Raw genomic sequence first — 24,838 nt, forward strand, 5'->3', positions numbered from 1 at the left:
TTAAAAAAAATACTTTTTAATTATTTTTATGTACCTGTCGGTATAAGTTCAGGTTGGTGTTCAACGTAAACTTATTTCGCAAATAAGTCGGGTCATATATAATATGTTTATGTGCTTATTTTTATGTACATCTTCAGTTTATCTACGTTTTGACGTAACTTTTGTTGAGAAACGATTCAGGTCTTTACTGCACAAATCCGAGTTACCTCACATTTGGACACGCTGCATCACGCGGGGAAATTTACTAGTTATAAACACAAAAGAAATCCTTGTCCGATTGTATCATTCAGGTTTAAAAAATCCAAAAAAATTACTGTTTTTTAGTTTTTGAAGACACGTCTATAAACCCATGAAACAACATTTTACGTTTAGAATGTAATGATAAACTTTTATGTAAAGTTATAAATATGTTCATTTCGTCGTCTGATGTAAGGCCCTTGCTGCATCGCGACGGGCCTTACATCTAGTTAAGAATCAATACATAACTTGCTTGACACTTGAAACCTGTTTCAATAGATAACTAAAGTATGAAACATTTAAAGTTTTCCCCTTTCAGTAAATCATTATCATTATCATTCTCTTATTATCGTCCGCTACATAATTACTGGTAAAAAAATATTTATTCGTTTCATTTATTATTAACATGTTCCCATTTAAACCCATTAAAAATAAAGATAAAAATGAGTAGAAAAGATTTAATAATCAAAAAACCGAAAATGTCCAACAAAAACTTCGTTAAATAATTAATTTTTATGTATGTTTATAACTTTATGTTGATCAATGTTACCCATTTCAGTCATTTTAACTCTTGTAAAAACGTCATAATAATCTTTGAAGGAGAAATATGACTTTGTGTTCATCAATGTTACCCATTTTACTAGTTTCAACTCATCTTTATATACTTATTATCAAAACATCACAATAATCTATGGAGGAGAAACAGAAGTTTAAATATAATAAAATAAAAAGTAAATAAAAAAATGCAAAGAAAAAAGGCCATAGAAGAATCACTTGCATGTGAAAAGTATTCCATTATGTATTGAGGAAACCACTTACCATTATCTTTCACTAGTGGAGTTATAATGTGGGGTATATCATAATGGAATATATGTTTTTTTACAATTTTTATAATATGTTCTAATAAAGTTATTTACTTCTTTATAAGGTTAAACATTCAAATGACAATAACAAAAGCAAAAGTGTTACCTATAATTGTTCCAATGTCACTCTGATCTCTTATGCTAAAATCATGGAGAATATTACAGTAAATACGTTTTTATGGATTAAAAATTGCCCAAGATCATCATACTTGAGATGGGGTCATAGTGTGTAGGATGAGTATTTGATACTGGGTATCGGCGGTACCTATTTTTTGGTATTTTCGTTATCAGTACCGGTTCGGTACGAGTAAATACTGATTTTTACCTTCAAATACCGGTACCTTATCAAACATTTTTGGAACCGTACCGGTACTCAGGCTTGACAATTTTTGATATCGGTACTGGTATGATACTGATACCACCCTGATCCCTAATTGTGTGTGTGTGATTGTAATTGGGAGCTCATCATAGATCCTTGTGCTGATTTGAATCTGTAGTTATTTTAATAGTTCTAGCTTCTTGCTAGAAGCTGTTTTTTGGATTTAATATATATAAAACATTAAAAGTCCATAATTATTCGAATTAAATAATCCTAGTTTTTTTAGGTCATGTGTTGCGGCGAAATCGAGTAAATGATAATGTAAAACAAACGTGATTTGAAAATAAAACATGTTGTTTAGAACGGTTTAGTTTATCGTCGTATCGTTTTATAATACCAAATAAATACTTTATTTAGAGTACAACTTCGTTTTTAACAAAACTTATAACAAAATGTCAAGAAAAAATCAAGTACAACTACGTACTTAAGTTTTTAGAAAAAAGTTATAAACGTAAATTATTAAAGAAGTATCAGATTTATCGATAAATTAATATATGTTCTAAAAAAAGAAAAAACGAATTATTAAAAAAATGGTATAGGAAATATATGGTTTTAAAAAAAGGAAAAAAATTAAAAATATGTTATTAAAAGTAAATATAAGAATAAAATATTATAATATATTAAATAAAATAAAAACAAAAAACTATATATTGTTATGAAAATAAAGTTACTATTCATCGCCAATCGTCAACAAATACCAAATAAATACTTTATTTAGAGTACAACTTCGTTTTTAACAAAACTTATAACAGAATGTCGGGGAAGAATCAAGCACGACTACGTACTTAAGTTTTTAGAAAAAAAGTTATAAACGTAAATTATTAAAGAAGTATCAAATTAATCGATAAATTAATATATATTCTAAAAAAGAAAAAAAAATTATTAAAAAATGGTATAGGAAATATATGGTTTTAAAAAAGGAAAAAAAATAAAAATATGTTATTAAAAGTAAATATAATAATAAACTATTATAATATATTAAATAAAAGAAAAACAAAAAACTATATATTATTATAAAAATAAAGTTGTTATTCATCGTCCTTCGTCAACAATCCTTCGGAACCATATCACATCCCGAATCTAATGAAATAGGATGAATTGAGACGGTATTTTGTAAATACGTAATTATCTTGAATAGATTCACCATTTCTTTATTTTCCGATCGCCTGAAAAAAGAAAGATCTTGTTGTTTCTTCAACAATTTATGATCTCTAGTGGTTTTTCTATACAAATTGTAAATATTGTAAATATAATAATAAACTATTATAGTATATTAAATAAAAAAACAAAAAACTATATATTTTTATAAAAATAAAGTTACTATTAATCATCCTTCGTCAACAGATACCAAATAAATACTTTATTTAGAGTACAACTTCGTTTTTAACAAAACTTATAACAGAATGTCGGGGAAGAATCAAGCACAACTACGTATTTAAGTTTTTAAAAACAAGTTATAAACGTAAATTATTAAAGAAGTATCAAATTAATCGATAAATTAATATATGTTCTAAAAAAAAGAAAAAAAGAACTATTAAAAAATGGTATATGAAATATATGGTTTTAAAAAAAGAAAAAAATAAAAATATGTTATTAAAAGTAAATATAATAATAAAATATTAAATAAAAGAAAAACAAAAAACTATATATTATTATAAAAATAAAGTTACTATTTATCCTCCTTCGTCATATATAAAGAAAAACAAAAAACTATATATTATTATAAAAATAAAGTTACTATTTATCCTCCTTCTTCAACAATATTTATATAATATAATATTTAATAGTATGTTTTATTTCTTAATGTTGATACAAATGCATTTTTTTATTTAGTGTAACATTTTAGTTAATGTTTTTTTAGAACAAGCAACATAAACTTTTATTAATATAGTAAGTAGCTAGCACCAACCACACATACACCACGAGAATACAATAACTCGTCGCTGGACCAAAACAAAACAACAATAATGATCACAATACACCAAATGCTGCATACAATCAGAACCCTTCAAACCTACACCATTGTTCCCAAGTTAACGAGGTAGACGTTGACTGATGTTTAATCCAATGAAACCTCATCGATTTGACCTCCTAGACAACGCTAGATACTGAGATGCCCCGACCCGAGAATAGCATCGCATTTCGCATGCTCTAAATGCTCCACATTGTGGTTAGACGAATAAAATGGAATGCCTTTTTTTTCTCTTTCTTGAACCTCCAATTGACTTATGAAACTCCAGAACATATCGAACATTATAGACCAGAAATGGCGGGTTCTTACACCACTGGTTAATCACTACCACACCATTTGTGCGAACCCGCAGGAGACTAGCATGTGCTCACTAGTTTTTGAGAAATCACCACAAAATAAATGCTCGATGGCTTGAACAAAGACCCCCCCCCCCCCATTTTGACAAATCCTCTCTAGTAGGAACTCTCTCATTTTCCGCTCACTACGCCACTATACCAATCTTCTTTGGCAACCAATTGTTCCAGCTCATTACATAATTAGGCAACTGATATGCTAAAAGTAGTTTAATAAATATTAACTAAACTAACCCTAATCTAGACACTAAGTTAAACTCTGGATTCTCTAAAACTAGACCAAATTACTAACCGGCAAGTGTACCGATCGACTCAAGAATAGCTAAGTAATTCCGAATATTGAACTCACGAGACTCTATTAATTACGTTAACTAGACTCACTAGACATATGACTACACGATTAAATTATTTTTATATTTTGAAGGGGTTTTCTAATAACCTAAAATGCAATTAATTAAAGACTAACTAATTAACCGAACTAAGACGCAAACTGGGATTTAAGATTTCACTCAGATGATGATAAAGATACTACCTAGGTCATAATCCCACACGTTACCAGTTGGCTTTCTATTGGACATGAATTGTCATGGAACTGGGATCTTAAAGTACTAAACCTACCGGGTAACCGAACAGGACCCTCGACCATTCTCGAGAACACACAAATGGAAACCTAATAAGTTGTTAATTCACCGTTTAAGTAGACTCCCTCACGGGCTCTCTAACTAGACTAATAAAGTACCCTTAGTCGACAATCTACCTCACAACGCGAAAGTCAAGGGTAACTTGGAAACCTGATTCGACTCGATAAGCAAGAATTGGAAGGGAAACTAAGTCAGTCTTCTCACAAAACACCTAAACCAAGCAATTTACCAACCTAGACATACTGATAACCTCTCACCTCACAGTTATTAAGATTAGTAGAAACCTAGACCTACTCGATTCACGAATATTACTTCTATTGTATCTTAGCCAATTAACCACAAAATAATCAAGAACACATAGTTAATGACCTAACATGAACCTATTATATGAATGGCATTTAACAAGGAGCATGTGAAGCACTAAACATGAACCAAGCAAGTGAAGATATACACATCGAATCATAGCAAACAAGTCTTTACTTTGCTAGAAAACCTTAAACATGTTCATAACACGGATAAAAATAACAACTTTAATGTATGTTCATCATCAACCTAGGTAGTACATGCAAGTTTAGCCTCGAATCATTGTTTTTACAATCAAAGAACAAAGTTTGAAGATGGAAATCATGGTAGAAAGATAGACAATGGAAAATGTTGGTGCATACTTCTGTCGACTTCGTCTTGTATCGAGTCTTGTATTAAATATGTTAGATCAGGGCACGTAGTTCGAGAAATCTAGGATTTGTATGTAATTTCGCATGAAAGTGTCATAGGTAATTTCGTACGAAATCACACAGTGATTTCGCACGAAATCAAATTTCGCTTGAAGCTAATTTTGCTTGGGCAGGTTCATGCGAAATTAGCTCTCCTATAAATACCCAAGATGCAAAATCATTTGTAACGTTCGTGATTCCGGTATCGAAGTGCTGCCGAGGTGTCTACTGATCTGTATTGTGTATTTCTGTTAAATCAATAAAACAAGACATTTTAAAGTGAATCAAGCTGTTACAAAGTCTAAACAATGAATTTCGCCTCTGTTTAGACCGAGAACTCTTCTGACAGACTCGTTTGAGTCTCAAAACGATCCTACAAGTGGTATCAGAGCTCAGGAGGAAGAGTTCTTACTAAAACAGCCATAATTTCTGACTTCTACACCTTCTTTTCAAAATTAAACAAGATTTCACGGTCAAAATGGATTGAATTTCACATATTACATGCAAAACAGTGTTTTAATGAATCCTTGAGAGAATTGGACTTAAATTCGATCTAAAATTGGTAAAATTAATAATTTTGCTTGAAAATCAGATCGAATATGATGACGTCAGCACTATTTCGTACGGAATTACATGCTTGATTTCACACGAAATTACATAATTTCGCTTGAAATAGATAATTCCGCATCAGAGTGTAATTTCGTTTGAGAATTCCACACGAAATTAGATAATTTCGCACCAAATAGTAATTTCGCGTGACTAGTTCCGCACGAAATAGCAATTTCCTTTGAGAGTGGTATTTCGTGTGAAATATATTTTCGTTTGAAACTCTATTTCGCACCAAAGTTTGATTTCGTGTGAACAGCTATTTTGCACCAAGTGTTTTCGTTTGAAATCTGTTTTCGTGTGAAATCTCATTGTTATTTGAACTTTGTTGAGTTTGTAATACTGGTTATTGAATCATGGAAGAGGAATTTTACAATGCGTTTGCTACACCAGTTGCACCAGTTACAGCTTCCGAAACATTGTACAATGAGAATGAGACTGGAACTTACCAGAAACCGCCAAAGCTTATGTACATTGAAGATTTTAAAGGATGGCAGAATCGGTTTGAGAACTGGGTGCAAGCTTATAAGTTTGACGCATGGTGCTCATTAGATAAAGATTACGAGAAACTGAAAAATGAGCGTGGGCTTGAAAAAGCTTTTTGTGACTTTTCAGAGAATGATAAACTGAAATATACAAGTGAAAAAATGATGATCAATATTCTTCAACAAGTGATTAAAGAAGATATCTTTGTTTTGCTTCAACATGAGGGTACTGCTAGATCAACTTGGACAGCGTTAATTCAAAAGTTTAAAGGAAGTGCAGATATGATCAAGAACAAAAAGGCGTTATTGAAGAAATCATTTGACATGTTTGTAGCTTTTGATCATGAAACAACAAAAATGACAATTGATAGATATTGTCATCTTGTGCTGAAAATGGGAAGATTGGATATAAAGAAAGACGACGATGAATGGGTTGATAAACTAGCCGATGCATTACCACAGCAGAAATGGGGAACTTATTTGTTGATCTTAAAACACATGAGAAAAACTAAAAATATGAATCTGGCACAGTTTATTCAGAAGATTGAAGAGCACGAGTTGGATATTCAGAAAACGGCAATCATGAAGAATCCAAATGCTCAACAAGATGTCAGTTTATACTACAGAGGAAACAAATTTGAAGTTACTCCTAGTCCAAAGATCCAAACTGGTTTTAGTGCTGATAGTTCTTCTGGAACAAAGGATAGTACTGTAACTCAAAGTGGTGGAAATTCGTCTTCATACTCAAGCTTTGATCCAAATTTTACAACACCAAGTCCTCAAAGACAGAATTCAACAAATCTTCAATGCAATGCAATGTCACTTTGAACATTCAAAATGGTCAAAATCTGTCTCCATAAATAGCAAAGCAACACATGGCATCACTTGGTGCTATGTTGGAATCATATGAAGGTTTGATTGCTGGCAAAATTGGAAATCCGATGCTTACCAAAGAGGATTATGACCAAATTGATGCTGAAGAACTTGAGTTGATGGACATCAAGTGGTGTTTAGCCAGTGCTGTTCGAAGGGTAGAAAAGTTTCAACAAATCACTGGAAGAGATGACTTTAGTGAATTGTCTAAATCTCCAATAGGGTTTGACAAATCAAAAGTCACGTGTTTTCGTTGTCGAGAAAAAGGTCATTTTAAGCGTGAGTGCAAAAACAAAGAAGCAAACGGAAGACAAGATCAGTCTGGAAAGAACAATTATTATCAAAAGTCAATTTTTCATCAGATTTCTCTACAACCACAAACTGCACATGCACGTGCGATTGAAGAAAAAGAGAAAAGAGCTTGTTATGGTATAATTGATCAAAACGATAAAAAGGTTGCAGAGGGATTTAGCTGGGATAAATACATTCCACCCGGTTCAGGTCTTGTTGCCAGAATTCTGGAAGAAGATGAAGCCAAATCCAGTCCGAAAAGTATACCGATTTTTCCAGATTTTGGAAGTGATGTTGATACTGATGATGAAGAAGAATATATCAATAAAGCTAGAAAAGGTCTGGATCCTGACAGTTTTAATTTGTTTTTTGCAGATAAAGTTGAGATGCTAAATGAGAAGAAGATTGCCAGATTGAAGAGAGAGCTGGAAGCAATAAGAATAACTAATAAAAGGACAAAGATGGAAGTTGAAGAAACAAATGTTGAACCAGTGACTGAGAAAGTGATAGAAAAAACCGTTGAAGTGGAGAAAATAGTAGAGAAAATTGTTGAGATCGAAAAAATAGTCGAAGTTGAGAAACTCATCGAAGTTGAGAAAGTCGTCGAGGTAGAAAAAATTGTTGAAGTTGAGAAGATTGTTGAGGTCATTAAACCTTGTCTGAAATTTTGAGTCCTGCAAACGTTGTGAAGAAAAGGACAAGAAGATTTGTGAACTTGAAAAGTTAAAAGAGAATTTGTTGTCTGATGTGAAGTATGTGAAAGAGTCATATGATGCATTGAACAGAACAGTTGATGGAACAAAACAAATTGAGAAGTAGATGAGGCTATGACAATGATGAGCTCAACATTAATGACAAAACAGAAGGTCATCAATGAGTATATTGAAGACTGTGCAAAGCTAAAGCAGGATTTGGAACTCGAGAAAATTGAGAGTGAAAGAATCAAACGATTGTTGTTGAGTTATACAACATGTGATTATTTGATTGATCGAGTTTATCTTACTGTTGCAGGTCTTGAAGCTTTTCGAGATAAAAAGACGGAAGAGGATACTGGTAAGAAACAAAGTGTCAAGTATAACAAGTGTCCGCCCCCGATCTATGAAAGTTATTCTCCCAGAAAGCCAAATGAGGAACTGTTGGTGCATACGTCTGTCGTCTTCGTCTTGTATCAAGTCTAGTATTAGGATTATTAGATCAGGGCGCGTTGTACGAGAAAATAGGAGTTTTTAGGGTTTAAACAGATTGATTTCGCTTGAATGTTTGATTCCGCCTGAAATGACAAATAACAGTTTCAAGCGAAATCACAATCAAGTGATTCCGCTTGAAATGGTTCTTGTCACTTCAAGCGAAATCAAGATCACTATAAATACTCTTCAAGCAGATTCATTTGTAACGATCTTGTTTTCCGGTACCGAACTGCTGCCGAAGTGCCGTTTGACTGTAATTGCTGTGAAATCAATATACAAGGCAAATTTAAGTGAAACAAGCTGTTTTTCGTGTCTGTTTCTTAGTTTCCGCCTCTGAAACGGATTAGACCTCTTCTGATTGACTGGTTTGGGTCACGAACACGATCCTACAATTGGTATCAGAGCTCAGGAGGAGGAGTTCTGCATATATTTGCCTGTTTTCATTGCATTTTCTCACTTCTACACCTTCTTTCTTCATCAGATCAAGTTTTAAAGGTTAAAATTGGCCAAATTTATCACAGATTGTATAAAATTGCATTTTAACAAAACCTTGAAAGAATCAGAACAAAATTTGAATTAAAAATGGCAGAAATGGACTCGAGAAGTGATTCCGCTTGAAAATACACATTCTGATTCCGCTCGAGGGTGTCTTATTCCGCTTGAGATTTCAAGGGAAATCTGTTATTTCACTTCAACATCATCTGATTCCGCTCGAAAGATTGGTATTTCGCTTGAAAAGGTTCAAGCGAAATCAGGGTTTTAGTTCAGTCAGATTCCGCTTGAAGGTTTACTTGTGATTCCGCTCCAACAAGGCATTCCGCTTGAAATCAGATTTTGATGTTTCGCTTGAAGTAGTTGTCTGATATTCCGCTTGAAGTGTTTGTTTGGGATTTCGCTTGAAAGTTGTTGTGTTTAAAAAATTGTTGTTCCGAATCATGGTCAAGGAATTCTACAATGCATTCACTACACCCGTTGCACCTGTTACAGCTGCTGAAACTTTGTACAATGAAAATGAGACTGGAACTTATCAGAAACCGCCTAAACTGATGTACATTGAGGATTTTCAGGGTTGGAAAAATCGATTCAAGAACTGGGTGCAAGCTTACAAATTTGATGCATGGTGTTCATTGCTAAAAGATTACGAGAGACCAAAGAATGAACGTGGGCTTGAAAAGGGTTTTAATGATTTTTCAGAAGCTGACAAATTAAAATACACAAGTGAAAAGATGATGATCAGCATTCTTCAGCAAGCAGTTAAAGAAGATATTTTTGTTTTGCTTCAACATAATGCTACAGCTAGATCAATTTGGGAGGCTTTGATTCAGAAATTCAGAGAGAGAGAGCAGATATGATCAAGAACAAAAAGGCATTATTGAAGAAATCGTTTGATATGTTTACAACTTTTGATCATGAAACAACAAAACAGACCATTGATAGATATTGCCATCTGGTATTGGAAATAGGAAGGTTGGATATTAAGAAAGTGGATGATGAGTGGGTCGATAAGCTAGCTAAGGCTTTACCCCAACAGAAGTGGGGAACTTATTTGATGATTGTGAAACTTATGAGGAAGTCCGAGAGTATGAATTTAGCACAGTTCATTCAGAAAATTGAAGAGCAGGAATTGGATATTCAGAAGACAGCTATCATGACAAATCCAAATGCTAAACAGGATGTCAGTCTGTATTACCGAGGGAACAAGTTTGAAGCTACCCCCAATCAAAGTCCAAAGATTAGTACTGCTTTTAGTGCTGATGGTTCTTCAAGTCCAAATGCTAGCACTACAACTCAAAGTGGTGGATATTCTTCATCATTTTCAAGTTTTGATCCAAATAGCACAACATCAAGTCCTCAACAGCTGAAATCTACAAATCTTCAATGCAATGTGACTTTGAACATTCAGAATGGTCAAAATTTATCTCCTGAAGTGGCTAAGCAACACATGGCATCTCTTGTCGCAATGTTAGAATCGTATGAAAGCTTGGTAGCAGGAAGAATTGGAAATCCGATGCTTACGAAAGAAGACTATGACCAGATTGATGCTGAGGAACTTGAACTAATGGATGTGAAGTGGTGTTTGGCTAGTGCTTGTAGGAGAGCTGAAAAATTTCAACAAATCACTGGCAGAGATGGTTTTCGTGATCTAGCAAATTCTGCTTTGGGATTTGACAAATCAAAAGTGACTTGCTTCCGTTGTAAAGGAAAGGGTTTTTAAACGAGAATGTAAAAATCAAGAAGCAACCGGGAATCATGAGAAGAGCAATTATTATCAGAAATCAATTTTTCATCAGCTGGAGCAACAACCATCATCGTCTAATGATATCGACAATGGAAAGAAGAAAGCTTTAATCATTCATCAAGATGATGAAAAAGTTGCCGAGGGTTTTAGCTGGGATAAATACATACCTGGTTCAGCTCTTGTTGCTAAAATTCAGGGTGAAGATGAAGTTAACCAGAAAAGAATCCAAATTTTTCCAGATCTAGGAAGTGATGTTGATACTGATGATGAGGAAGAATATCTTAAAAAATGTAGAAAAAGCATTGATCCTGACAGTTTTAATTTTTTCTATGCAGATAAAGTTGAGTTGCTGAATCAAAAGAAGATTGACAGATTGAAGAGAGAGCTGGAAGCAGCAAAAATGCAAGCTGATGAAAAGACAAAGATAGAAGCTGGAGAAGCAAATGTTGATCAAGTGGTAGAGAAAATAGTTGAAATTGAAAAAGTTGTTGAAGTAGAAAAGATTGTCGAAGTTGAGAAGATAATTGAAAAGGTTGTTGAAGTTGAAAAGACTGTCGAAGTTGAAAAGATAGTTGAAAAAGTGGTTGAGATCACTAAGCCTTGTGAGAAATGTTCAGAATTTTGCAAAGTTTGTGAAGAAAAAGACAAGAAGATTGCTGAATTAGAGAAAATTAAAGAAGATTTACTGTCTGATGTGAAGTATGTGAAGGAGTCATACGATGTGCTGAACAGAACAGTTGATAGTCTGAAAAAGACAAATTCAGAAATTGAGAAAGCAAATGATAAACTGAGCGCAACATTAATGACAAAGCAGAGCGTCATTAATGAGTATATTGAAGACTGTGCTAAGCTGAAGAAGGAGCTCGAACTTGAGAAGATTGAGAGTGAAAGGATTAAACGATTATTGTTGAGTTATACTACTTGTGATTATCTGATTGATCGTGTTTATCCTACTGTTGCAGGTCTTGAGGCTTTTAAGAAGGAAAAGACTGAAGATACTGATACTGGTAAGAAACCAAGTGTCAAGTATAACAGATGTCCGCCTCCTATCTTTGAGAGTTATTCTCCCAGGAAACCAAATGAGGAACGAGTAGACAAGGCTCTAAACATCAAGTTAAAGTCTGAAATCATTGATGAATTACCAGACAATACTGATGTCACATTCACAGCGTCTGACACTGATCATGAGTCTGAGTTAGTTAAGAGAGTTGTCGATCAGGTGTTGGATATGGATGAAGAGTCAAAGTCGGAGTCTAAGTCAGATAGTTCGAGTTCGTCTGAGAAGAGTCTGAGTTCAACGGTTAAGAGGGTTTACAACAAGGAATTTTTATTATCAAAATCTAATTTGAATGATGAATCAATCAATTTGGCTTATATTTTGAATGATTCAGACAAATTATATTCTGATAATGAATTCCCAATAAGAAGTGTTAAAACTGAAATGATGAAAAAGGTTTTCAAAGTAACAGAAATTAATATTTCTGAAATAAAAGATTTAAATCTTTCTGCAAAACCTAAACCTTACACTTCAAGGATTAAACAAAGAGTAAACAACAAAATGGGTTACGGTTGTGGTTATAATTTCCAAAAGAAATCAAACCATAATGGTAATCTCAAAAGGAAAGGTCTTGGTTTCATTTCATCAGAAAATTATAAAAATCAGAAAACTTATAAACCAAAAACAAAATTTGTTTCAGGAGGAAGTTCAGAGGATGAACAGAAGAAACCGTTCTGGAAGCAGCCAAACCAAGAGTTTCTTGCTGAAGTGAAGAAGAATGTGAGAAAGTTTGCTCAAAGAGTTGATAGAAGAACTTGTTTCAAATGCCAAGAAGTTGGGCATATTGCTTGGAATTGCCACAAGTTCAACACAAAACGGGGAGTTTCTTCACACTCAAAAATGAAAATAAGTGATGATGTAAAGAAACAACCAATTGAGAAACTTAAAACGAACTCTAGTTCTGAAAAGGGTGAAAGTTCAAAACGTTTTTACAAAAGAAAAGGTGATATAAACAAGCAAAAGTGGGTGGTTAAATCCGAAAGTAATTCTGACAATGAATCTGATTCCATAAAATCAGAGGAGTCATTAGTTGAGAAAAAGATTGTGGTTTCCATTCCAGAAATGAACGATGAAAATTTTCCGTCATTATCAAAGGAAAATTTGATGTCAAAAGTTGGGAAGGTTGAGATCTCAAATCAATTCTTCACTGATAAAGGAGAATTTGATGTTGAGAAGGCTTTCAACGGGAAAGTCAAACATATCTTTGGAAAGATAGTTGATAGGAAGGTAAAGGGTGCCAAAGAATTTTACAAATCAAAGTGTTGGTGGGATAGATGCGTACCAAAATCACCCAAGGCTGGTCAGGCTTGGGTGGACATTATGTTTGATTAAACACCTGACTTGCCGGAGCTCCCAGGTTGGTAAGCGTGGAGCAGGAATCGGCATCATTCTTGATTTGTTTAGTTGGTAATCTTGCAAGTGGTACAGTGGTTTATTCGGTCTATGTGATTAATCAGGGTCATTGATTTGAACTTGATGTAATCCTCATTCATGTGTTTAAAAACAAAGTGATGAGATGAACCCCATTTTTACAAATGATAAAATCAACAAAACTTATTTTCCGGAAAAACCATTTGATTAAAACAAACTTAAGTATTTTGAAATCAATGGGAAAATAGTTTGTTGAAAGGGGGAGTTCTGATTGTTTATGCCAAGTGGATGGCGAATTGAAGCCTGAAAATCAGTTGTCACTTTAGTTGTACAGTTTGTTTTATATTTTCTTTCAATGTGTTTGCATTTTAGGGGAGTAAAAATTTCACAGAAAATCCAAAAACATGAGAAAATTTGAAAAAGCCAAAAACATGATAAATTCAAAAAATTGAGTTTTGTTGTATAAAAGAGGAAATGATAGTACATCAGTGGACGATCACGGCATGCTAAAGAATTGGAAAGTTAATGTCACACCCCCAAAATCCACCTGCGGAGTAACACCGCTTGGGAGCGTGACTGACCAGGATCAAGCCACCAATCATATAGAACAATGTAAATAGCAAAATTAAATGTAATTTAACCAAACCAATCCGTATGAAAGGTGTTCAAAACATAAGTATAAATTCAACGTTTAGCGGAAGCATGTGAGTAAAAGCCCAACATAAATAAAGTATGTAATGTCATAATGTTTAATCAAGCATTCACGATCCTTGTCCACAACGACCGCGTCTCCCTGTGCAAGCTCCATGCATATCTAACGACCTGCAAGGCATGTAACAGAGAGTCAACAACTAGTTGAGCGAGTTCACAGTAAGTAAGTGCGTAATAGTAAGTTCGTTTGTAATGTGTGGCTCTACTGGGCCGATAGTATGTTCTATTGGTGGGGGCTTCCCATGTTGCATATACACTAGACTATTTATAACCATAAGTGTTCTTCTTACCGAGAACAGTAGTACGTACAAATTTACGTAGGTTTTAAGTAAGCGTCCTTCACAACCGAGGACAGGGGTACGCGGGGGTTTACGCAGGTTTTACGTAAGTGCCTGACACAACCGAGGCAGTAACTAGTATAAGTTCACGTAGGTTTTACGTGTGTGTCCTTCGCAACCTGAGGACAGTGATGGGTACAAGTATACGTAGGTTTTACGTATGTGTCCTGCGCATCCGAGGACGATGGTAGATAGTCTAGTAACAGTGTAAGTATAGGTATCTATTCAATCTCATTTCTTCAATCCCATTCCCAAATCCCGGGAATCCCATGCCTTGGTAAGAGTGAACTCACCTTGGTTTGCTCGGTATGTTATTGCTTCTAGTATTAATAAATAGTTAGGCCCGTTACACACGACCTAAGGTACATTGCACATAAACTTAATATAAGTGTTTACATTCAATTAGGGTTTACAAGTTCTTGATGTCCAAACAACCGTGATTCGTGTGATAGTTGTGTACAGAATGACATCACGTAGATTGTTCATACATACAGTATCATCCAGTTACATACAGTAGCGTACAGTTATATACAGTAATATACAGTAGCGTAGGGTTTACAAGTTCTTGATGTCCAAACAACCGCCATATAGTGGGACCCAAATACGCCCCGTTACGTAGTAGGCGCCGTCTTCCCTCTTTCCAATCGTTGCCTTGAGCCACGTAAGGCTTCAGCCCTTACGTTTTCTGGTTTCAATGCTTCTACCTGAGCATTTCGTATCTGTGCAGGAAGACTGGACTGAATAGTAAGCTGCAGTGCTCGCACGCACCTAGGTAAAGTATCTTTTCGACTGAGAGCGTCAGCCACAACATTGGCTTTGCCTGGATGGTACTTGATGGCACATTCGTAATCATTTAGTAGTTCAACCCATCGTCGTTGACGCATGTTCAATTCCTTCTGCTTGAAGATATGCTCGAGACTCCTGTGATCGGTGTAAATAGTGCACTTGGTACCGTACAGGTAGTGTCGCCATATCTTGAGCGCGAAAACAACAGCTCCCAGCTCTAAATCGTGCGTCGTGTAGTTTCGTTCATGAAATTTAAGTTGCTGCGAAGCATAGGCAATGACTTTATCCCTTTGCATCAATACACAACCAAGACCCTGAATTGATGCGTCGCAGTAAACCACAAAATCATCCGTGCCCTCTGGCAATGAGAGAATAGGTGCGCTGCATAGCCTATCCTTTAGGTACTGAAAAGCCGTTTCTTGTGTGGGTAACACCTTTCTGTGTCAGTAGAGTAAGCGGCTGCGCAATCTTTGAGAAGTCTTTAATGAATCGCCTATAATAACCCGCCAAACCCAAGAATTGGCGTATTTCCGTTGGTGTACGCGGTGCAGGCCAGTTCCTGATCGAATCTACCTTGGATGGATCAACATGAATCCCATCCTTGTTTACCACATGGCCCAAAAAGTGAACTTCACGAAGCCAGAAGTCGCATTTTGAAAACTTAGCGTACAATTGTTCTTTTCGAAGAAGTTCCAAGATAAGACGTAGGTGCTGCTCGTGCTCCTCCTGACTCTTGGAGTAGATCAGGATGTCGTCGATGAAAACAATCACGAACTTGTCTAGATAAGGCTTGCATACTCTGTTCATAAGATCCATGAAGACTGCCGGTGCGTTCGTTAGCCCGAATGGCATGACTAGAAACTCGTAGTGGCCGTAGCGAGTTCTGAATGCTGTCTTAGAGACGTCCTCATCGCGGACTCTCAGCTGATGATACCCTGACCTCAGATCAATCTTCGAGTAGTAACTCGACCCTTGCAACTGGTCGAATAAGTCGTCAATACGTGGTAGAGGGTAGCGGTTCTTCACTGTCACCTTGTTTAGTTCGCGGTAATCTATGCACATCCTGAAAGTTCCATCTTTCTTCTTCACAAACAGTACTGGAGCTCCCCAGGGCGAAGAGCTAGGACGAATAAAACCCTTATCCAAGAGTTCTTGTAGTTGCTTTGACAGTTCTTCCAGTTCAGTTGGAGCTAAACGATACGGTGCGCGAGCTATAGGTGCTGCTCCTGGAGCTAGCTCGATTTGAAACTCGACCTGGCGATGAGGCGGTAGACCAGGTAAATCTTCAGGAAACACTTGAGGAAATTCGCGTACAACTGGGATATCCTCTATTCTTTTCTCTTTCGATGATGCATCAGTAACTAGTGCCAAAATGGCAGTGTGACCCTTTCGTAAACATTTCTGAGCCTTCAGGAAGGAGATGATGCCAACTACAGCACCACTCTTGTCGCCTTGAACCTCGAGAGGTTCTTTACCAGAATGAGGAATACGGATGATCTTCTCCTTACACAGGATCTCTGCTTGCTGTTTGGATAACCAGTCCATACCAATGACAATGTCGAAACTACCCAGAACTATAGGAATGAGGTCGATGGAGAAAGTCTAACCAGCGAGGATAAGATTACAACCCTGAACTATGTGTATGGCTTCTAGACTTTTACCGTTAGCTAACTCTACGACATGTTTGATGTTTAAGGGAGTTGGTGCACGTTTTAACATTTGGCTAACTTTCAAAGACACATAACTTGTATCCGCACCCAAATCAAACAATACAGTAACATAAAAGTCTTCGAGAAGAAACTTACCCATAACCACGTTGGGATCATTCCTGGCATCACCCTGCCCCAGCACAAATACTCGTCCCCTAGCTTCGTTGCCGTTGTTGTTTCCCCCATTGTTGTTGTTGCCATTGCCCTGATTGTTGTTATTGTTGTTGTTGTTGTTGTTCTGGTTTTGGTTTAACTGAGGGCAGTGTCTTTTGAAGTGACCTTCAGCGCCACAATGAAAACATCCCTTGTTGCCCTGTTGCTGATTCTGCTGTGCTTGCTGCTGCTGATTCTGATTCGCAGGCCGTGGACTCCTACAATCCTTGGCCTCATGACCCATCTTGAGGCACCTCTGACAGCGACTCTTGTTACACTGGCCACTGTGGTGTCTGTTAGAATTTTTACACCTTGGGAGGTTCCCTCGATAACCACCCTGCCTGTGACTGCCCGAAGATTGCTGACTAGGGCTCTGATAGTTGTCAGTCTTTCGTTGCTGAACCTGGGACTGAACTGAAGCTGATCCCTTGCTGGAATCCCCCTCCCATTTTCTCTTGTTGTCACTGGGGGTAGCAGGAGTAGCAGAAGTGGTAACGGTAGCAGTAGCGCTGATACGTTTAGGCAGCTTGTTCTGTTCCACTCCCTGATCCGTGAGGCGATGAGCAAGGCGTTGAATAGCCTGGATATTGTCAAGATTAGCCGATGTCACATGGCTCTGAATTTCTGGTGCCAACCCCTTGAGATACAACTCAATGCGTCTGATAGGAGGGTCCACCATAGTTGGACACAGAACGGCCAGCTCGTTTGACCTTTTAGTATAAGCCTCAATTTCCGACCCAGTAATCTTCAAATGAAAGAACTCCACTTCTAACTTGTGGATGTCGTCGCGTGTGCAGTATTCCCGTTTAATCAGCTCCTTGAAATCATTCCAGGGAGTAGCGTTAGCAGCTGCTAATCCTAAAAGTTGGACTTGCGCATTCCACCAAGTTAGCGCAATCCCTTCTAAAGTACCAGTGGCGAATTTCACCCTGCGAGCCTCAAGGCATTCACACATCTCAAATACCGACTCGAGCTTTTCGAACCAATGGAGGAGTCCCACCGCTCCTTCAGTGCCACTAAACGTGCTAGGACGACAGTCCATGAAGTTCTTGAAAGTGCAAACAGGTTGCTGAGCGGGTTGACCTAATGTGTAAGAACAGGACAAGGTTAAACACAAGAGTTGGTTTAGGAATGTAGGATTTGAAGATCCTAGTATGAGTTACGACTGCAGGGTATACCTCCTGCTTGTGCAGCTGCAAGTGCCGCAACAACTTGTTCGTTGATAAGAGCCGTCAACTGGGCTTGTGTCAAGTTAATACGTCCAGCCATGATCTTCATAGCAAATGTAACATATGTGAGAGAGGTTCGCGAATAGTGCGATGACAGAAGAGAGTAAGCACATAAGTGTTCTCAAGCAATAACGAATAGTAGGCAATGTAATCTAAGCATACCACGAGCAAAGTTCTATGTAATTCTAGCATGTAGGCAATAAACATAAACATTATTACCTTGGATGTTGAGTCTTGCACGTGGAGCGAGGCGTCGTTGTGGATCGTTGAGCACTGTACTGGTTATAGTCTGGTTTTAATAAAAACGTTTTCCCCCTTATTAAAACCAAGTCCTCTATAACCAATGGCTCTGATACCAATCTGTCACACCCCCAAAATCCACCTGCGGAGTAACACCGCTTGGGAGCGTGACTGACCAGGATCAAGCCACCAATCACATAGAACAATGTAAATAGCAAAAGTAAATGTAATTTAACCAAACCAATCCATATGAAAGGTGTTCAAAACATAAGTATAAATTCAACGTTTAGCGGAAGCATGTGAGTAAAAGCCCAACATAAATAAAGTATGTAATGTCATAATGTTTAATCAAGCATTCACGATCCTTGTCCACAACGACCGCGTCTCCCTGTGCAAGCTCCATGCATATCTAACGACCTGCAAGGCATGTAACAGAGAGTCAACAACTAGTTGAGCGAGTTCACAGTAAGTAAGTGCGTAATAGAAAGTTCGTTTTTAACGTGTGGCTCTACTGGGTCGATAGTATGTTCTATTGGTGGGGGCTTCCCATGTTGCATATACACTAGACTATTTATAACCATAAGTGTTCTTCTTACCGAGAACAGTAGTACGTACAAATTTACATAGGTTTTACGTAAGTGTCCTTCACAACCGAGGACAGGGGTACGCGGGGGTTTACGTAGGTTTTACGTAAGTTCCTGACACAACCGAGGCAGTAACGAGTATAAGTTCACGTAGGTTTTACGTGTGTGTCCTTCGCAACCTGAGGACAGCGATGGGTACAAGTATACGTAGGTTTTACGTATGTGTCCTGCGCATCCGAGGACGATGGTAGATAGTCTAGTAACAGTGTAAGTACAGGTATCTATTCAATCTCATTTCTTCATTCCCATTCCCAAATCCCGGGAATCCCATGCCTTGGTAAGAGTGAACTCACCGTGGTTTGCTCGGTATGTTATTGCTTCTAGTATTAATAAATAGCTAGGCCCGTTACACACGACCTAAGGTACATTGCACATAAACTTAATATAAGTGTTTACATTCAATTAGGGTTTACAAGTTCTTGATGTCCAAACAACCGTGATTCGTGTGATAGTTGTGTACAGAATGACATCACATAGATTGTTCATACATACAGTATCTTCCAGTTACATACAGTAGCGTACAGTTATATACAGTAATATACAGTAGCATATACAGTAACATGCAATGTGTTCTTCATTCAGGGTTTTGACTCAGCATTATACGTAAACTCAGATCCCTATATCACATACAAACTCGGAACATATACATCATATGAAATTCGGACAAGGCATCATCATAAAGGTCGGACAAGGTTATTAAGCATAAAAGTCGGATCCAATAACAAGCCAAAAGTCGGACCAAGCATTCATGTTACACAAATTCGGACCAAATCCCTCCTTGTGAAACTCGGACATACATAAATATCACAAAGGTCGGACCCTAGCAACATCATAAAAGTCGGACCACCCCCCTTAACATACGAAAAGTCGGACTATGTTTACATATAAAAGTCGGACCAAGTGTGTTATATATAAAAATTAGGACCTACCACCCTTGAAAGAAATTCGGACCATATGGCTCCCCCCATAAAAGTTCGGACCCCCATACCTTTCTTTAATAAAATTCGGACTACACCTATATTACAAAGTCTGACCATTATATCCATTCTAAAATTCGGACAACATATAAGCATACATGAAAGTCGGACCTTAAACCATTATAAAATTCGGACTCTGTATGTTTTACTTGAAAATCTCGGATCATTTACATCTTCACAAAGGTCGGATAACATATAATTATAAAACCCGGACCATTATCAATCAAAGGTCGGACTAACATCAATCATGCAATATTCAACTTCATTGTAACAGTTACGTTTTCACGATCAAGAAACCCTAGTTTTCATACATTCAAAGTGCAGTAATCTAATAAGCAAATCAAACATCTCTATCTTACAAACATCTCATTGTCAAGCATTTGATTACACTATTAATCATAAACCATTTCACAATAATCAGAATTGACCAAAACACAGAGCCATTATATGTAGAACTAGGGTTTTGCATGAATCACATAATCAAAGATTAACAACAAGAAATCATAAAACGATTACCTTGGATTGATTCTAGATAAAGAGAGGAATCAAGAGTGATGATTGAGAGCTTGTGCCAATGATGAAGAAGATGATTGCAAGAGAGGGTTGTAGAGAAATCTTGTAGATACGTATGATGATTTGTGAATGATTTGTGAGGGAGGGAGGTTAGGGTTAAGAGTTACTAATCATGTCACACCCCGATTTCCACGTGTCTCACCGGTAGGCCCGGTGGGGGATTATCGTGATGTAGTTGGCAACATTATAGTCAAACCACACAATATATGAATGCACAGCGGAAGCATAAAGATAAATATATTTCAACACTGAATGTAATATCAAGTATCACCATTGTTGAAATAAAATCCACAGGGGATCAATAATAAGATAAAAATAATTGTTCAACAGACGTAGGCATCTTAAGCTTGCGAGACTCTTTATTGATGCTAAGGAGAAATATCCAGCCAATTACGCTTAGTACCTGCATTTAGTCTTTTTGGGAAAATACGTCAGTTTACACTGGTAAATACATTCAACCGACACTTTTGTAAAATGTTTAATAAAATTGATTTGAATGCACAAGGCACAAACTCTTTTATAACTTGGGAGAATTACTTAAATTTATAATCTTGTGAACGGATTACATGTTCCTTATGCCTTCAGTAACCCAGATCTTGTCCGGGTTAAAGATTAATAGACACACCACATAGCATAAAACCGTGGCGGGTAAACCAACGGCTATACCTTTATAATTATGGACATAATGCCGGGTGTACGCCTACACCCGGATGTCAAAGTCGTGGCCATTTCGTAAAATGCTGCCAAGGATATCCAGGACATGGTCATTAACCCCCTAAAGGCTTTAAGTAACAAGACTGTTTAAACGAGCCGATCAAATTTATTCAATTACCCACTCAACGGTGGAGAATTTGATGCCCGATCAAGCGGTATGCTATATACCGTAACCCAAGCCCGTATAACGGAAAATAAGTTAAAAGTATTTACCTTTGCAAGTATAATTCCTTAATCGAATAAATTGCAAATAACTTTTACTGGTCTCCTATTCTGGAACGAAGGTTTAAAATAACCTATTAGAATCCTAACGGGTCTTTAATTTAGCCGTAGCTTAGACCGGTCAGTTTCAAAGGATAATTACGGTGTAATCGCGTGAAAAGCGAAAACCGGGAATGGAATGTGATTTGGACCCAAAAAGTTTGAAGACTTGTTTTATATGGGTATAATAACCACACTCTGGATTTTGGGGTCAAAACAATATGGTTTGACCCGTTTCGGCTAGTTTATGTAAACTAGTTACATAAGCCGAACCGTGCGCGCAAAAGGCGCAAAAGGCGCAACGGGTAACCGTAAGAGTCCTACACTGGTTTCCTAAGTCAATATGCTTTAAAGAGGTTATAGTATCAGTAGGATACCTTCCATAATGCCCGTAACGAGTTTAAATCCATTTTATGCCCCGTAGGGGTATTTCGGTCTTTTTAAAGATTATAAAAGAGGTTTCTGAGTTCTAGAGGAAATATGAGTTTCCCCGAACAGTTTATAAAGTCCAAAATACTTTATTTATTATTTAAAATCAGTAGCAACTGGAATCGGGTCAAAAGACCTTGTAGAATTCAAGTTATGTCCGAAAAGGGAATATTCGGTAATTACCGAACCGATACCATAACCGCAGGTTATGAGCAGGTTAAAAATAATTAAAAATCTTTAAAAATCCCAAAATATTATTTTACATCAATGTGTATAAGGTTTGGTGTCGAAATCTGGGTTTAGATAGGCGTTATGCTAATTGCGCTATTTAATTACTAAAGTTTCCGTAATTTGCGCTATTTAGCATAATTCCTATTCTGGACCTCGGATTGACGTGAAATTTTAGGGACATGCTTAGAAATCAGTAACCAAGGTTATGGTCCTTTCACGTGTCCGAAATTCTCGTTTTAAATTAAAAAGGGCGTTACGGTCAACTTTTAAGCATTTAACGGAAAGGTGTAAAAGACTCGGACAAACAACGAACCGGTCACAGAGGGTCATACCATCATGTAACCTGGTCCTAAGAGAGTCCTAAGGCATATCTAAATCATACTTTAACGGGTCAGAACTGAAGTCTAAGCAAAAGTCAAAGTTTTGCGACTTTCGGCTCCGAACCGGGTCAAAACAGTAAATGGTCGGATCAAACAAGCTTAGACTAGTTAATATACTTATTATCATGTTTTATGAGTGTTAAAACAGGTTACACACCATCTACATTAATGATTATGCATAAAATCGCAAAATAGCATTTCTGTTGACTTTTTCTAAGCACGTTTGACTCGACATTCGGACTAGTTAGAGTGGGAATCAGAGGGTGCCCTTTTAGGGGTTTAAAGCCCACATGATTACCAACATGTAACTACCTTTGATTCGACAAACCACTGGACCATTTGTCATTTATCGCAAAGTCAGTCGTTAATTACGACGGATTGACTTTTAAGCTAAACTATGCAAAAACTAAGCCACAAAAGGGTAGGCATACTTACAGAAGCTTGGTGCACGACTAGAGATGTTAGAGGAATGCTTTGGAGCTCCAGAAGTGAGCTAGAAGGCAGGTTTGAGGTGTGTTGAACATTGGTGCAATGCATTGCCTTTTATAGTGAAATATGGTGCCCAAGATCATTACACTCATCCTACAATTGCTCATGGATGATCAGCAGGTGTCCTATAGTGCTAGGGGACATGTAGAGGGCGCCCATGCTTCAATTAATGCACACAAGATCGTTCACAAGCTCAAACAGTGAATCTGCCCATGTTTTCTGCATCTGGGACTGTCACGCGGCCCGCATTAGAGATCAGGCAACATGGACGCGGGCCGCCTGAATCCTCATGTCAGTAAACGGATCTTCATATGGCGCGCGGCCCGCATTAGCTTGCTTGTTTCCTTCACGCGGCCCGCCTGGGGCTTGATTTCCAAGATTTTCAAATCTTTTGTAATCATTAACCTGACCTTTCGGTTTCGAAGGGGTAACTTTGCGATTTGGCCCTCGATTATTTACAATTAAGGGCCTCGTGACTTTTACCCGTGCCGTTAAGCCCTTGGTTAGTTTAATTACTATCCGAAAAGCCTTAACTTTTATTGTTGACGCTTTTAACCCCTCGCATACGAATTTGATCATAACTTTCTCGTTTTAAAACGGAACTTCGCGGAATTTATATCGTATATTCTAGTGAGCGTATTTCACTGTTACAAAGTCTCGGGTTCGTCAAAGGGTCACTCAGAGGTATAAATTAAACATGTTGACACAATTAACCCCTGTAGTTTGTAATCTCTCACTTTCTTCCGCGTTTCGCCCCGTACGATCCATAATTTATTCGTTTGAAGGTACGAGCATCATTTAGGGCTACTATACAGTATATTTACCCCTCGTTGACATTTTTTACCCTCGAATTTACATACTTTCAAGGTTTGTCAACCTTGGTCCTTTATTTAGTATTTAATACCACGTGTAAACTCATGACACGTGTCAACACTTTATTGGACACAAAATTTCGAGGTGTTACAGTTTTACTTGAAAAACTCGGATCATTTACATCTTCACAAAGGTCGGATAACATATAATCATAAAACCCGGACCATTATCAGTCAAAGGTCGGACTAACATCAATCATGCAATATTCAACTTCATTGTAACAGTTACGTTTTCACGATCAAGAAACCCTAGTTTTCATACATTCAAAGTGCAGTAATCTAATCAGCAAATCAAACATCTCTATCTTACAAGCATCTCATTGTCAAGCATTTGATTACACTACTAATCATAAACCATTTCACAATAATCAGAATTGACCAAAACACAGAGCCATTATATGTAGAACTAGGGTTTTGCATGAATCACATAATCAAAGATTAACAACAAGAAATCATAAAACGATTACCTTGGATTGATTCTAGATAAAGAGAGGAATCAAGAGTGATGATTGAGAGCTTGTGCCAATGATGAAGAAGATGATTGCAAGAGAGGGTTGTAGAGAAATCTTGTAGATACGTATGATGATTTGTGAATGATTTGTGAGGGAGGTTAGGGTTAAGAGTTACTAATCATTTCACTAACTACTTTACTCACCCCTAAGTATCATCTTTTACATAAAGCACACCCATCACAATATAATTTACAGTTTCATCACCAAGTTCATGTATTTGCCAAATCTTTCGTAAATAACACATAACCATGCACAATCACAATACATTTTATCAAATCAAAACGTATATAGTTACAAAGTAACAAATCATGTAAGTAAGCAAC

At 36.9% G+C, this 24,838-nt stretch overlaps 1 protein-coding gene across 1 annotated transcript; it reads left to right on the top strand.

The window, feature by feature from the left end:
* Positions 1 to 6,120: 6,120 nt before the first annotated feature.
* On the top strand, positions 6,121 to 8,232 carry LOC110875541. Its single transcript, XM_022123738.1, has 5 exons — positions 6,121 to 6,233; positions 6,876 to 6,960; positions 7,578 to 7,674; positions 7,789 to 8,057; positions 8,167 to 8,232. The coding sequence occupies exons 1-5, from the start codon at positions 6,121 to 6,123 to the stop codon at positions 8,230 to 8,232; spliced, it is 630 nt and encodes a 209-aa protein (XP_021979430.1).
* Positions 8,233 to 24,838: the final 16,606 nt, after the last annotated feature.

Source organism: Helianthus annuus, chromosome 9 (assembly GCF_002127325.2).
Source record: "Helianthus annuus cultivar XRQ/B chromosome 9, HanXRQr2.0-SUNRISE, whole genome shotgun sequence".
NCBI classification, from domain to species: domain Eukaryota; kingdom Viridiplantae; phylum Streptophyta; class Magnoliopsida; order Asterales; family Asteraceae; genus Helianthus; species Helianthus annuus.

Coding starts and splice junctions, on each gene's coding strand:
- LOC110875541 (XM_022123738.1), top strand. CDS start 6,121: ATGGAAGAGGAATTTTACAATGCGTTTGCTACACCAGTTGCACCAGTT. Junction 6,234..6,875: donor CAGAAACCGCCAAAGCTTAT/GTACATTGAAGA, acceptor TTTATACTACAG/AGGAAACAAATTTGAAGTTA. Junction 8,058..8,166: donor AAGTTGAGAAGATTGTTGAG/GTCATTAAACCT, acceptor TCTGATGTGAAG/TATGTGAAAGAGTCATATGA.